The 15,204-nt window shown below is 38.9% G+C and overlaps 2 protein-coding genes across 10 annotated transcripts; both read left to right on the top strand.

Annotated features, from left to right (window-relative positions):
• Nucleotides 1–1,648: 1,648 nt before the first annotated feature.
• Nucleotides 1,649–9,000, top strand: LOC143847206 (uncharacterized). 3 transcript variants are annotated; one of them, XM_077355948.1, is made up of 3 exons: nucleotides 1,649–1,768; nucleotides 7,090–8,160; nucleotides 8,715–9,000. In XM_077355948.1, exon 2 carries the CDS (start codon nucleotides 7,128–7,130, stop codon nucleotides 8,100–8,102), a length of 975 nt encoding a protein of 324 aa, XP_077212063.1. In that variant the 5' UTR covers nucleotides 1,649–1,768; nucleotides 7,090–7,127; the 3' UTR covers nucleotides 8,103–8,160; nucleotides 8,715–9,000. The 3 variants fall into 3 exon arrangements, with proteins under 3 accessions (XP_077212063.1, XP_077212062.1, XP_077212061.1); XM_077355947.1 differs by lacking the exon at nucleotides 1,649–1,768 and adding an exon at nucleotides 2,695–4,475 and having other exon boundaries at nucleotides 8,689–9,000; XM_077355946.1 differs by lacking the exon at nucleotides 1,649–1,768 and adding an exon at nucleotides 2,699–4,475.
• A 2,255-nt stretch (nucleotides 9,001–11,255) lies between these two features.
• On the top strand, nucleotides 11,256–14,611 carry LOC143847208 (protein tesmin/TSO1-like CXC 3). 7 transcript variants are annotated; one of them, XM_077355951.1, is made up of 6 exons: nucleotides 11,256–13,340; nucleotides 13,436–13,590; nucleotides 13,693–13,759; nucleotides 13,847–13,926; nucleotides 14,032–14,098; nucleotides 14,205–14,611. In XM_077355951.1, exons 2-6 carry the CDS (start codon nucleotides 13,507–13,509, stop codon nucleotides 14,237–14,239), a joined length of 333 nt encoding a protein of 110 aa, XP_077212066.1. In that variant the 5' UTR covers nucleotides 11,256–13,340; nucleotides 13,436–13,506; the 3' UTR covers nucleotides 14,240–14,611. The 7 variants fall into 7 exon arrangements, 2 of the variants coding, with proteins under 2 accessions (XP_077212066.1, XP_077212065.1); XM_077355950.1 differs by having other exon boundaries at nucleotides 14,329–14,611; XR_013234976.1 differs by having other exon boundaries at nucleotides 13,693–13,926.
• The last annotated feature ends 593 nt before the right edge of the window (nucleotides 14,612–15,204 follow it).

Genomic DNA, 15,204 nt, shown 5'->3' on the forward strand with positions numbered 1-15,204 from the left:
AACACCTCCGTTGAACCCTGTAATTCATGTAATTGGATTTACTTTTAAAGAAGGCAGTGATAAAATCACCCCCTTTTATTACAATATTCACCCTCCTATTTTTCAAAATGGACAGCACAGCGCAAACTGTAGGACGATCCAAACGATGGGCGACAATGTAAATAGGTTGTGGCCCAAAAATCATTTCCATGGGATGATCCTAGCCGTCGGATCTATAGAGGTTTGATCATATGGAGTTTCTCTATAGATCGGAGGGTTAGGTTTATCCTATGAAAATGATTTTTCGGGAACAACCTATTTTCTAGGGCTGCAACTCGAGCCGGGTAAAACCCGACCCGCATCGACCCGACCCGAAAATAGCCTGGGTCGGGTTCAGGTTTCATGGGTTTCGGGTCGAGCCGGGTTCAGCATTCAAAAGCCCGCATGAATCTCGGGTCGAGCCGGGTTTGAAAGGGCCCGACCCGACCCGAGTTACATAAGTTATAGTATGTATATTTTTCTCTATTGTTAGTTAAAAGTTAAAGGGATAATTACATTTACACCCCCTCTAGTTTCTGACACATCCACTTCCACCCCTATAGTTTAAAACGTGACAAATACACTCTTGTAGTTTCAATTTGTTTAAGGTAGGCCCTCTCAGCGGAAGATTCGTCCATAGATTGAAGGGTTAGGATGATCCGATGGAGCTAATTTTTTGGGCACACCCTAACTATGTCAGGACCCATCAAATGAACGCTTTGGATCATCCAAACAATGTGGGCCCACATTATTTGGATGATTTTTTGGTAGTGTTTGGATTCGGGTAGGGGCCCACATTATTTGGATGATCCAAAGCGTTCATTTGATGGGTCCTGACATAGATATGGTGTGCCCAAAAAATCAGCTCCATCGGATCATCCTAACCCTTCAATCTATGGACGAACCTTCAGCTGAGGGGGCAAACCTTAAACAGATTGAAACTACAGGGGTGTATTTGTCACGTTTTAAACTATAGGGGTGGAAGTGGATGTGTCAGAAACTAGAGGGGGTGTAAATGTAATTATCCCAAAGTTAAAAGTGAAAACCCACGCACCCACTGTTAATTTCTGCTTCTATGAGTTGAGTTGATTCAAGTGTTTGATTCAGCATTGTTTGATTGTAATTACAACATTGTTCGATTACAGCATTGTTTGATTCAAGTGTGATGTGAGTGTAATTACATCATTGTTTGATTCAAGTGTAATGTGAGTGTAATTTCTGCTTCTATGAGTTGAGTTGCCTTGCCAAACAAGAATTTTCCTTAAAAATTTGCGTCAACGTGAAAAAACCCGACCCGACCCGAACCGACCCGAGATTTATCATGGGTAGGGCCGGGTTTGAGAATCGTAGGTTTTCCGAAAAAAAACCCGACCCGACCTGACCCGAGATATTTCTCGGGTAGGGTTGGGTTCTCCAAAACCCGACCAGCTCGACCCGAGTTGCAGCCCTACTATTTTCATTGTGGCCCATCAAGTGGACTGTTTCGATCATCCTATAGCACGGGCTTTACAGTCCATTATTAAAAATAGGGGGTGAATATTGTAATGGAAGGGGGTGAATTTATCACCGCCCAAAAAAAAAAAACTAGGATGGCCTTCTAGTTATTTTATTAAACTTCATAATCGGTTTGGTCCAAGTCAAAAATCCAAGGCCGGTGGTGAGCGGCTCGTGTACTATATATATATTTATAAAGAGACAGCTTTATCGAGCTAGGGCATTTCCTTCCAAATTCTGAGAGGTTCTGACGAAGGTATTCTGTATCAATTTTTTGATTTTCTTCTGATGATTAGAATCGATTAAAGTTTGTTTATCTATTATTTGATGCTTTGCAACGATTGTAATTATTTTCTAGGGGTTTCTTATCATCGCTCCCGATTAGGGTTTCTTTGATTTTTAGGATTTTGTATTATAAGTAGTTGAATTTGTGGATTTTCTTCTCATTATGTGCGCTGTTTGGATTTGATTCCCTATCTTATCTCTCCGTGTTTTGCCTTTTGTTTGGTTAGATTTCGTTTTGCTGATAATAGTGTTCTTGCATCAGTAAAATCAGCTTAGTTTCAATACACTTTTACGGATTTTTTTTCTTTCTTTCTATTGTAGTGGAACTTTCTTGGTTTTTTAATTTCTTTGCTAAAATTCTTTTGTCTTCTTTTTTTTCCCTATATCTCCTTCATTTAATCTATGTTTTATATGTGCATAAAACGAGTCTAGCTGTTTTTAGGACAGATAGATCCTTGGTAATGGCTGCAGTGATGATTAAATATGCTGAGGCTTTGTTTGGATTCCAAGAAAAATATTTCTTGATGAAAAAAAATTCCCTAGGGGCAAATGATAAATTTTAGGGTTATCATTATAAATTAAAGGTCTTTGTAAATAAAACTTGCACCGCAGTGGTGGAAATTACATTTTGTTTCATACGTAATCAAGAAATAGAAAATCATGAAAAATTGGAAAAAGTTTTCTTTTCCAACTTTTTCCAAACAAGGCCTAAGGGTCCTCAGAATATTCATTTTTGAAAATGTCAATCCAGTTTTAAAGTGAAGCTCAAGTCTCTCTCTTGAAGCCCAATCTAGGAATAATTTCATCCCGTATTTAGATGATACTAGCCAGCTAAATGTTACCATTTCAGGCAGTCATTTGCTCCTTCTTAGCGTAACTTACATTATGGTAACTTTGATGGTCAAAATAGATGACATGCTATGGAGATGGCAGACGATGGGTGGAATACTATGGAGTTGATGATTTAGAGACGACTTGACAAATATTTTAAGACTATCTTGAGCTAAGCATGGGATTGTTACAGCCTTACAGGCACGGATGTGTGAAATCTTGGAATCTCATTTTTGTGGAGTGATTTGGAGAAAAGTCAATATAATCAATGGGAACATCAATAGGCATGATTAGAGCTTTTTGATGAGATTCGCTCTGTGCTTTGATGAGATCCAGGACCTAGCCCATGGCTTTAGGATGGATTTTCAGCATATAAGGAAGTCCGCAAACGGCGAAGCTGACCGGTTAGCCAGCGAAGGGGTGTTTAGGGCAGCATTAGAGCCTTTTGACTTTCTTCCACACTGATTCTTCTTTTTTCTTAGCCCTCCTCTACACTTTTGAAGGAGGTTTTTCTTTTTCCGTTTTGTGTTTCTCTATCCTCTTATATTGTGACCATATCGGTCTCGGGCATTTCCCTGTTTTATTAATAATATCTTGCATCCATTCCCCCCTCAAAAAAAAAAAATCAGTAGGCATAACCGGCTATGACTGATAAGAATCATCTCGGGGTGGTTAAAATGATGTCAAAAGATCTGATAAAGGAAGAAAGATTGAAAGCAATTTTTAGACATAGTAGTAAAGACCAAGTTGCTAGAGGGTGTGCTGCTTGGGCAGTTAGTTTCATAACTTAATTATTAAGTATAGAGGAATATTAGATATTGCTTCTCCTGGCATCCCTCTTCCCATCAGGTTTGTTGGTCTAGTGGGTTGTCACTAGTTTGTTTCATTTCCATTGGTTCAAGGTCAACCATATTTGGATGATTATGAGCCATTGCATATACCTTGTATCACCATGCAACACAATATTACTCATCTTTGTTTTGAACAGTGTGGTGTTATCTTTCATGGAAGTCTAATATCATTCGACAAATATCCTTCTGTTTTTAACCATGTGTAACATGTGGGTGGCGTTCGTGACTCTCATCTTGTGGGTCAATGTGAGATTACCAAACCCTTTTATTTTGGAAATCTTAGCCATTCAATTATAAAATGAGGTTTTGTAAGCCTTTTCCTACCAATTTGGATCATTTATAATTGCAAGTCTTGATTGAGCATATTTTTGGTGGCTCACAGTTTGTATTGTCGTTATCTCCATGCCCACTTGAGACATGTACACACTAACTCAGGAGAAGCATGAGAAGGATGCTTAGGCAAATTACATTAGAACCAATAACTACCTGATGGATGTGGAGATAAAGAGAGATATAATATGAATGAATCTTAAGGGAGAATGGAAAAAATCAGTTCCCTATAACCAGTGACTATAAATGGATGATCCAGTGAACTATATTGGTTGATCTTGAACAAGAATGATGAGAAATGGGACTATGATAGGATTATAAGAAAGTCAAACTAAAATATTCTCATTAATTAACGAAGCTGATAAAACAAACAACTTGCCTGAAGCATGATTCCCATGTCCCAGGGGTGTTTCCAGCAACTTTGGTTACTATGGGAAACTCAAACTAGCATTTGGTTTTGTTACCCATCAACGATAAATGAACATAACAATAGGAATATCCACTTTTGATATGCCTCAAGAAGTAACTAATGCCAAATGTCTGAATTATAGAATGTTTACAGAAATCAAAATCTAGAATGATCTAAATTCTAATGAAGATTTAATTTGGATGTTAGGGGGGTGATGTGCGACGGTGCGACCCAAAGAAGAGAACCCCAGGGGAAAGGTAATCTAGAAGCATAAGTTAAAATTTGTGCCCTTACAAGAGAAATTTAGCTCCATGGATACATCAGCAATGAAAAATATGCGTGTTGGTGGTTCTGTATTTGTGTTTGGGGTGGGTGGAGTGAGTCGGTAGCATAAATGCGAATGGACTGTCATCTAGTCTCAAGGGACCTTCGATGGGTTTTGCTCATCTAGGATATTTCTTTCAACGCTCATCATAAAATGACCCAAAAAAAAGATACCTCTATTTTGGTAAGAAAAAAGAAAGCAAGAAGTATTTTAAAGATGGATTCAAGAAAAAAGCATTGAGGAAATCAAATTGCAACAAAGTTCAAGGGTGAATGGCCTTAGTTTGAGATGTGCTGTGTTTTTTTTCTCGTCTTTTTATTTTTATTTTTGGAGCAATCCTTTCCTTGATGTGTTTACTAAGTTTATTAAGAGGACTACAGGCTGTTTTATTTTACTGTCAGATTAAAGGCAAACCTAATTAACAGTGATGACATATATGCTAAGTTCCTATGAAGACCATTGTGAAAGACTTTTAATTGGGAATGGGTTTTTTGTTTTTCTATTACATGGAGGGTCCCTGTATTGACATCTTTTAGCACCTAATTTTGAACCTTTTTATTGTCTTGTGTACTGATGAAAATTTTCAAAATAAAGAAATGGACGGGCAGCAAAACCAAGTCTCTCTCTCTCTCTCTCTCTCTCTCTTACATATGTGTGTGTGTGTGTGTGTGTGTGTGTGTGTGTGTGTGTCTATATATAAATGGTATTTCCACCTCCCTTTTGTTTGTCTTTGTTGAAAATAACTAATCTTTTTGTTTGTCATTTCATGAAAATAATGTCATTTTCAGGAAAGGACAAACAAAAGGCTGTGGAAATACTGGAAATGGGGTAATGGGGTTGAAAATATTGCTTCTCATATGTACATATTTTTGTCTGCAACACACACACACGTGTGTGTGTGTGTGTGTGTGTGTGTGTATAAAGTACTTTGTGTGTGTGTGTGACAAGGGGTGGGGTGCGTAATACATGTTTAGTATAGCAGTACTTGACCACAAGACACTCCCTTGTGGAGGTTTTAGTATATGCTCTTTTGCATCCGGCTATTCAGGGGATTTCTGACTGCCGAGTAGGGCATTAAATAACCAAATGATGAGACATGAGAAAATCGTTGCTTCTCAATCTCAGTCGCTGGTATTGTATTTACACAAATCTATAGATCAAAAGTTTTAAAGTACAAGTGCTTGTGGGCTATGCTAAGAGGCCCCAGATGCAATTAGATCTTAAATTGTTAAGTTTTTCAGATCTTTGATACGAGTATTTAAATAGGGTAGCTGATGTTGGCACCTCGTGTTGTTTATTTACTGCCTCGTCCCCTTTTTCTCTCGATAGTGGCCCCTCTTCTGATCATTGTACATTTCATAATGACACGTTCGAGGTACACCAAAAGGAGAAAGGGTGCCAAGAGTAAAAAACAGGAATTGTGCCGATAGCAATTCCCTAGCCTATGGGTGACCAAATCAGCCAGAATCTATCTTAGAACAATCTCTGCATCCATGTTTTCCTTCTGGTAAATTGTACAATTAACTGTGTCTTTCTCAAATCTGATTCTAGTGGAATTGCAATTATTTTTAATGGGATTTTACTCAGGATCATACCCCGAGTGGTAAATCTGGGTCAATTTCATTGCTTGGTGAAAAGGAATTTCGACATAAAAATGACATGCTTTGGTGGGAGGATAAACTCCCCCACCTCCCCAAACTCTAACCCCATGTAGCCACAAACACAAACATATCCCCCAACTCATTGATGCCTTGATGGAAGGATCTACACTTCCATTCATAAACATCTTTTTCATACATTGGCGTCTCATTATGAGTTCTTTTGTGTCCAGGTGCTGGTCTTGATTGGTGTCCACATGCTTCATGGCACTGTTTTCTTATTTATTTATATGCCAGACGATGCTATGGTGACTGGTGACGGATAATCAAAGTCACTACTATCTAAGACCGCTTTTTCCACTTTCTGACTTACTGTAATCTTGCAGGGATATATTCCCTTTTCATGTTATTGGGGACTGTTTGTCCCCTCCTAGCATTCGATATCAATAAGTCAATTTTCAAAATAAAAATAAAAATGGCAAACATGAATAAGCTTCTATGTCAGTAATATGCTCCTCGTGAAGGGAGATTTTAGTTTTACTTGCAAGGAAGTTTATACTTTAGAGGACGAGGATGGTTGGTGTGGTCGGAGTGTCCGTGCCGGACACTGGATTACTCGCTATGCCCCTAACTTGTGCCCTGCTGACGAATAATTACCACCCGTTGTTACCCCTCCTCCCTCTCATGCAATGCACACCACCACCATACCCACACACACGGAGATGCGAACATGCACGCACCCAACAATCCTGTTCCCTCATAAAAGGTTGAAAAAAAAAAACCCTTGGTCAACAGTTGCCACCTGGAAAATCAGAATCAAATGTTACTCTAGCTGGTTTTCAGGTCTAATTGAATATTTGAAATTTTTTGGTGTTGGGCTTCTTTGTCACACTAATACTAACACGTGTGTAGAATATCTCATGTAACCAGTGTTTGACTTGGCTGCAGCTGTATTAAAGAAAGTCAATTTTCCATCCGTTGACAAAATGCCGAGAGAAAGAATTGGTCGTTCTATGTCACGCGACAAACCCAGGGCATCTCCGTACCCTTGTAGCTCCAGCCATGGCAAGCGATCTTCGTCCAAAAATCCTTCGGAATCTGCGGAGAACATAAAAGAATGGGAAGAAGCCAGGTGTCCGGTGTGCATTGAACACCCCCACAATGCTGTCCTCCTCCACTGTTCTTCTCATGACAAGGGCTGCCGCCCTTACATTTGTGACACAAGCTACCGTCATTCAAACTGCCTTGACCAGTTTCGAAAAGCCTTTTCTGAATCCCCGTCAGCACCAACACCACATGAATCCTCCTCCTACTTGAGTAGTAATGTCACTCACACAAGGAGCCCAGGACAAAATATTGTGATGCACCAAGAAGATGAAGGCCACAACCTTCAACCAGTACCCTGTGAGGGGGAGGAGAAGCCAAAGCTGTCTTGCCCCCTTTGCAGGGGAGAGATAAAGGGGTGGATTGTTGTGGATCCCGCCCGCCAGTTCTTGAACGCCAAGACAAGAAGCTGTTCTCATGAGTCATGTGCGTTCTCTGGGACATATGCAGAGCTTAGGAAGCATGCGAGGGTGGAGCACCCATCCGCACGGCCGTCAGAGGTGGACCAGAAGCGGCAGCGGGAATGGAGGAGGTTGGAGCGGCAACGTGATCTTGGGGACTTACTCAGCACCATCCAGTCGGCATTTGGGGAGGAGGAGGAGAGCAGCAGCCCATTTCATGTTGATGAGGGGAGCTGGCTCACTGTCTATTTTCTTATCCGGATTTTCCAGCCCACTTCCAGAAGGAGCCAGAGGAGGAGGTTTCTGTGGGGTGAGAGCCATGACAGTGAGTCCCGTAGTGCTGCTGCAAGAGAAGAAGACAATGATGATGATGGGTCTGAAGGGGTGCCACCAGCTACTTGGTGTCACCATGAGCAGGGTCACCAACGCACTACACCAGATGATAGTGAGCCATGACTGCATCATCGCTATCTTCATCACCCGGGGATAAGGTTGTGAGTCTCTGGTTCAATTGGTGAGTTTTTTTTTACTTAAAACATAATCTAGGATCAAATTGTGGCTGGTTGGTCATCAACATGGACACATCATGGCCTTATGGTTGGATGGTTTCGACCATTTATGTAGTATGCTGTGCCATTGTTGATGGGTTACAATGAAAAATATCCCAACTACCAAATTCATCTCATTTGGTGGATTGGTTAGAAAACAGAAATTGCTCGCATACAGCACTCAGTCAAACAACGAGGAGTTTAGTCAGTGATTTTTATACCATAACCCACTCCTTTGATAGTCACTATGGATGGTATGGATCATCTGACCATGTATCATGTTGATGGTGCTCCTAGTCCTCGAGGAGTGAGGCTGCTTGATTGGCCTTTGATTGCCACTCACAGCTTTCCTCATCGCAATTGTCTTTGTAAATTTTCTTGATTAGTCACATGGGTTTGACATCTGTCTATGGTGACAAGTTGTATGCAAGGTTCTGTCAGAAAAAAAAAATGTTTTTTTCTTTTAATTATTAGTATCTAATGAGCAGTCATAGTTGTGTTTGTATTATTGGTTTTACAGGTATAGAAATGAGCTCAAGAGGCATGGTTCGGTGGCTGTTTTCTTTGGAATCTGGATGGCTGTTTTCTTTGGAATCTGGATGGCTGGGCGCTGGACAGGCGTTCCGTCTTTAAGTGATATGGTGATAGGTGTGTTATTTATCAACAAATTGAAATGAAAATGAATTTGGAGTACATATTTGAATTAGTGTCCATTGTTCTTCAACCCTGAATTTGTCTTGCCTTCTTATGAGGAACCGATTTTTTTTTTATTTCCTTTCCACTACATGGTATGGGTGCTTTTGATTGATGCTGCTTTCGTAAATTTGTATTGAAGGTTTTCTGTGTCGGCAGAATCGAAGAGTGCTATTTATTCTCTCCATGTGGATGGGGGTCATGGTAATCCAATATGTTGTGGCCATAAAAGCTTTCTCAACCATCTTCATGGCTTACAAATTGACAACTATGAACCGGCTATGAGTAAATATAGCCTTAATGATTGAAGTGGTTGATTCGCCCCCCACAATAACATGTACCCTGCTTGGAATTCCAAGCTTTTTATTGTGCTATGCCCCCGGGGAAAGATTATGACGTTTGTGCATCACTCTCTCTCTCTCTCTCTTGTAAAAGCAGAGCAGGATGGGAGTGATCTTTTGTCCTCTGAAGACCAAGGTTTTTTTAAATTTCTGTTTCGGAGGTAATTTCGGTCCTATCGGAAACCGAAATTTTAGCCGAAATCGGGCGAAATTCCGGCGCTTGAAATGGTTATTTTAGGGCCGAGCGAAATTTCGGCTGAAATTCTGTAAAGCAATAAAATATTAATATTTAATCTAAATTCTCCCAAAATTTGGTATGTTTCGGGAAATTTCGGTGTCAGAACGTTTCGCCTGAAATTTCGTCTAGTCGAAATTTAAAACCTTGCTTAAGACTGCATGCATAAGAGGGAGGGAGAAATATCTCAGTTTCCCTTTTACACCCAGCTATTCAATCAGAAGATCCAGATCATCAGTCCAGTGGACCGTTAAAATATAAAAATAGTAATTTTTTTAATAAAATAGAAAATTAAAAATTAATTATTACTCACTAAAATATTTCTTAAGAACGGTTAAACTATTGAATGATTGCATTTGAAAATGGTATGGGAACTGAAAAGGAAACCGATTATAAACACAACAAAGAATTGGAAAAGAAAAAAAAAATAGGATACCATTTTTCTTTCAATTCATTCGACGTGGCCATCCATGATTTGCTCAGTTCTTTCCTTCATGTTCCCCCTATTTCACTATATCCCTTCTCTCATATACGGACGTAGCTAGCATGCATATTTTAGTACTAGTGGTACAAAAATCACAATCTTAGTTATAAAAATAGGATACCATTTTTCTTTCAATTCATTTAAGTTGTCCACAGGTCCCTTTGTTGTGAAGGGCTAAGATTAAAAAACATGCATTTGAATGAGATTGATTTCAGCCCTTCTCAACAATGTGAATGGCTGATTTTTGGGCAAAGTATTTTGGCGCATAAACTGCAACGACTGAAGTGAGGAAAAACAAAGACTCTGGTTTTGTCTTTGCAAGTGAGAGAAAAAAAGACCCAGTTCTGTTTGGTTTGGAGATGGAAGGGAAATATTTTGTTCACATATGTTGTCTAGACTCTAAAAGTAGAGGAAAATAAAGTCCAAGGTAGATACCTCTTTAACCATAAAATCTATTCCCGCGATAATTTTTCCATTTAAAATTTTTGCGGTTGTTTCTTTCTGAACGTAAGTTGATTCCGGTGATTCCGGTTGTAGCAAAAGGAAGAAAAGATATCTTCAAGAAAACAGCTCCAAGAATATATTCAAGGTTGTAAAAACTCTCTCTCTCTCTCTCTCTGTGAATGTAGAATGTGATGCTTTGATTCCATCATTCTTGTTTAATCATGCTTTAATAATTACTGTTTGATTACTGGTTAGATAATTTCAGTTGGTAGTTGCAATGTGGAAAATGGGACATGTTTCTTTTCCTCATTCTCAGTTTCTTTCCGTTCGTCGAATCGGAATCTTTTTCGTTTTTTTTCAAATGTATGTAATTTTGCATGTAAGATCATCTGTTTTCCATCTAAAATCAGAAATTAACGCAAGAACTCAATATTTCTCCATCAATCCACGCATTTTGTTCTTTGTTCTCACTTTTTTAAGTTCTTGATGATCTTGGCAGAAATCTTGGCCAAGGATGGAAAAGAATCATGGCAGTAATCTTGGTCAATTATAGCCAAGAATCTCATAACAGTTTTCCATCTAACATCAGAAATTAATGCAAGAACCCGATATTTCTCCATCAATCCACGCATTTTGTTCTTTATTCTCACTTTTTTGAGTTCTTGATGAAAGTTTCAATTGTTTTCTGTAAAAGATTTAATTGACGATGCTGGACGATTGCAATGTCTGTTGCATGCAAGCTAGTAAATCTGCAAATAGCACGAGATGCATCATATTTCTTGATTCCCAATTCTTCTGCCCGTTCTCAGACTTGTCCGCACGACATGCTCCTTTAGATCAATTCTCTGTCATTGAATCGTGTTGAAGCTATATTTTAGCCGACACTTTTAAATGCACTGTTAGACTTTAATGTGGGCATGTCAACTGTAGTTTTAAAACTTCATCGCATCCACGTCGACTCCTTTTACCCTACTCGCGTTCCGTGTTGCGCCGCATCTGCATTTTGCGTTTGCCCTGCATTGTCAATAAAAACTCCTTTCACTCACCCGAATTATGATTACTCAGCCGTGTCAACCGAGTACTCGACCGTGTTGTGCCGAGTCGGTTAGGATTTTTTACGCCACGTTCTGTGGCATATACGCATTTTCAAACATGATTGTCAACACATTTTTGTACCATATCAAGGGTGACATTCTGTTTTATTATTGAAAATTGTGCTTACCTCTTTTATTATTAACTCCTCTTTTGTTATTAACTCTTCTTTTAGCTCTTCTCTGACTAATATTTGTTGTTATATCTCCTCGCCTAGACCTAAGAGCCTATACAAACTCTTATTCCAATATTATATTCATTATACATTATTTGTCTCCCTTTCTCGCTGCATATTGAAGATGGAAGAGAACTAGATTAAATTGATGAATGCGTTGGTATTTGATTATCTCATATTTGTTTTAGATTATAGTTAATTAATCTTAAGATTTATTAGTCTGTTAAATGAATACCATATTTATATTATTGCAAATTATGATAATAATCAATAATTTTATATGTCTATACATATATGAGCATGCACCAATTTTTGAGTATTTTAGGGGGTAGCCATTTCAGGTACCTCGTATCCATGTCAAAACTCGACACACGAATCTATGTCCACAAATCATGATTATATATTCTTTCTATTTTAGCCTTGTCCCCATTTCTAAATTTTGGAGGTTTGATGTGTCTGACACTCCGTGTCCATCGCTACAAATCATAGGTCGAAGAACACATGATTCCATTTGAGAAGATAAGACCTGCTCCATAAGATAGTAGCAGGTTTGAAGAGTTTGACCAAATCAGTCCAAGAAAGTAGAGGCAAGTGTGCCCTCTAAGTTCCTTAATTTAGGATGTTGTCCCTTTTTGAAGTTTATTGTATTTGCATTATTGAATATGAGGGTTTGCAACACCCAAAATGATGGAAACTTGCGCCATACAGAATGAGGAACGTTGCGACTGCAAGACGTCAAAATGCATAAAACGGAAAGTGTTATCAGAATATGTAGAATGAATATGTTATCTTAGCTCTTACATGTTATTACTGTACTTGCATTTGCATATTGTGATCCTGAACTGTATGTACAATAATAAAACCTTTTATGTAGTGCAAGTACACACGCACATGGTAAAAGAGCAACACTGCGAGTGCTTTGCTGCAGGAGTATATTGTGCCGAAACTTGTGTATGCGTAGATTGCTGTAATAAGCCTGAATATTGGAGCCATGCAAATCTTGTACGTGATTTAATATTACCTGAAGGTCCTATGGATTCAGAGACGTCAAAAGCATCCCAAGCAGAACCAACCACTATATCCTGCGACAAGCAAGTGATCGACATCCCCCAGTGTTCATGGTCGAGTTTGTCATTCTGCCCATTTGAAACACCCAAAACCTACAATGATAAGGTTGATAAGTCTGCTTTCAACAGTGGAGGAAACTCTCCTGTAACTGCTTCGATCCCATCTCATATTTTACCCATAAACAGCCTTGGAAATGTTCGGGACGTCATCTCTGGTTTAAACATGCAAGTCGCTGAAAAGGATGACGAGAATATACATGGGGGGAAGTCAAATTCTGGGAATACCTGTCATTTAGCCGAAGATTCGATGGGTTGGTTAGCTCGCAGGGATTTAGTTGGGAACCTTCCAGTTCAATTATCTGCTAATTTAGACTCAACTTTGGCTTCTTCTGTTCAACAAAGCATGGAAGTGGCTCAGAAGGAAAGTCAGGCCTTGGTAATGGTCGATTCTACTGCTCCTCCTCAGACTTTTCAACACAACATGATGGCTTTGAACAATTCTATGTCGTTGAATTGTGTTGAAGGACACATGATGCCATTTGAGGAGAAAATACGTGCTTCGCAAGATAGTTGTGAGTTACAAGAGTTTGAGCAAATGAGTCCGAGAGAGTCGAGGCAAGTGTGGACTCTGATTGTCTTAATTTTATCTTTTGGCTCTTTTCTAAGTTTATTGTAGTTGCATTATTGAGTTGAGTGTTTGCGACATCCAGGACGCGGAAAACTTTCACCATAGAGAACAAGGAGTGTTGCAATAATATAAATTTCGGAAGATGGTAACCGGATGAAACCAGCCTCAGCGAGACATAAAAGAGGGTGCACTTGCAAGAAGTGTCATTGTCAGAACAAATACTGTGAATGCAATCAGGTTTTGCTTTTATCATTTGCGCATTATACTTTCATGCTTATACCTATGTACTCTTTTCAAATTATTCTGATTGGAGCTAGTTCCGTCTGCCCTTCTCTGAAGGCTGGTGTTGGGTGCACTGATGGATGCCAATGTGAGGGATGTAAAAATGTTCATGGGAAGAGAGAAGGTAAAAATTTATTTTCACGCATTCTGTGTTTCCATTCGAAGTAAGCTAAGTATTCCTGAAGGAGCAATCTATGATGCTGAAAGCCAGCCTCAGCGATATATAAAAGAGAAAGAGGGTCCACTTGCAAGAGGTGTCTGTGTCAGAACAAATGGTGTGAATGCAATCAGGTTTTGGTTTTATCATTTTCACAATATACTTTCATGCTTATACCTATTTACTTTTTTTTTCAAATTATTCTGATTGGACCTAGTTCTGTGTGCCCTTCTCTGAAGGCTGGTGTTGGGTGCTCTGATGTATGCCAATGCGAGGGATGTAACAATGTTTATGGGAAGAGAGAAGGTAAAGTTCTATTTTCAAAAATTCTGTTTTGGCATACGAAGTAAGCTAAATATTTTTGAAGGTGCAATCTATGATACTGAAAGCCACTTCTCTGGCATTTCACTAGCTGGTTTATCATGTGAAACTGCTGAAAACCGGTAGATTTTGGATGGTCCGGATAAGTGCTCTTGTATGACGTAGCTATTTCAAACATTCTATCACCTGAAAAATCTAGGCTATATGCTTTACAGCGGTGGAAATCATGCTTGACAATTCTAGGCATGAATGTGCACATGGAGACAGGAATGCATTTGCAGCCTCCGAAAACAGTCCTCTAAGAAAATGGCTGAAGTCAGAGAAACCTACTGAAGGAGGCACACAATCCTGCTCCATATTTTCCCCAAGTTTTGTGCAGCCTTCACCATCAATTGGGGACTGACCATAAAGGACAGCAATTCAAGAATTGTAATTGGTTTGTGAAGATAAAGTGTTGGTATTATTTTTATATCTGGTAATGCATTGATTTTTCTCCAATTGCCGAGTTTTCTTGGTGACAAGGCTAGTAAGTAGGAATGGCACGTGTTTTTGGGTTGATTTAGAAAGCATCATGAATCGAGGATTCAAAATTTAAAAGTGTAAAAAGAAGTCTAGTGAGCAGTTCTTGCTTTCGAGCTTTTTATTTTCTATTGAATTTCTACATGAATGTTTTGATATTTTCAGACTTCATATATTTCTTCCATTTTTCAAGTACTGATTCAGCTACAAAGAACCATCTGTAAATCAAAATTTGAGTTTTTTTTTGGTGGATTCCACCAACAATTTTTGAGATCATGCAAGATGATTTCCATAAAAGAATCCATTTGATTTGCACCAAGTATTGTATTAATTTCTTTAGTTGGCTGGACGATTCTCTGCTATGGAAGCAGAGTATCATTTCGAACAGCATTGACAATTTTCCATGTTTAGTGAAAGTTAGTTACCATCCACCTCAGAGTATTAAGAATATTAAATCTTAACAACTACTCAAATGATGTTTACTCTTTCGAAAAGAAAAATCTCAAATGATGTTTACTTTCGTGCTGATTTATAGCCTTAAGTAAAATGAATTCTCAGTTCTTATACTTGTG

The sequence above is a fragment of the Tasmannia lanceolata genome, unplaced genomic scaffold (assembly GCF_043159265.1).
Source record: "Tasmannia lanceolata isolate RefF3 unplaced genomic scaffold, GAP_Taslan_0.1 ptg000015l, whole genome shotgun sequence".
NCBI classification, from domain to species: Eukaryota; Viridiplantae; Streptophyta; class Magnoliopsida; order Canellales; family Winteraceae; genus Tasmannia; species Tasmannia lanceolata.

Coding starts and splice junctions, on each gene's coding strand:
- LOC143847206 (XM_077355947.1), top strand. CDS start 4,433: ATGTGCGACGGTGCGACCCAAAGAAGAGAACCCCAGGGGAAAG. Junction 4,476..7,089: donor AAGAGAACCCCAGGGGAAAG/GTAATCTAGAAG, acceptor ACTTGGCTGCAG/CTGTATTAAAGAAAGTCAAT.
- LOC143847208 (XM_077355950.1), top strand. CDS start 13,507: ATGAAACCAGCCTCAGCGAGACATAAAAGAGGGTGCACTTGCAAGAAG. Junction 13,591..13,692: donor AATACTGTGAATGCAATCAG/GTTTTGCTTTTA, acceptor CCTTCTCTGAAG/GCTGGTGTTGGGTGCACTGA. Junction 13,927..14,031: donor AATGGTGTGAATGCAATCAG/GTTTTGGTTTTA, acceptor CCTTCTCTGAAG/GCTGGTGTTGGGTGCTCTGA.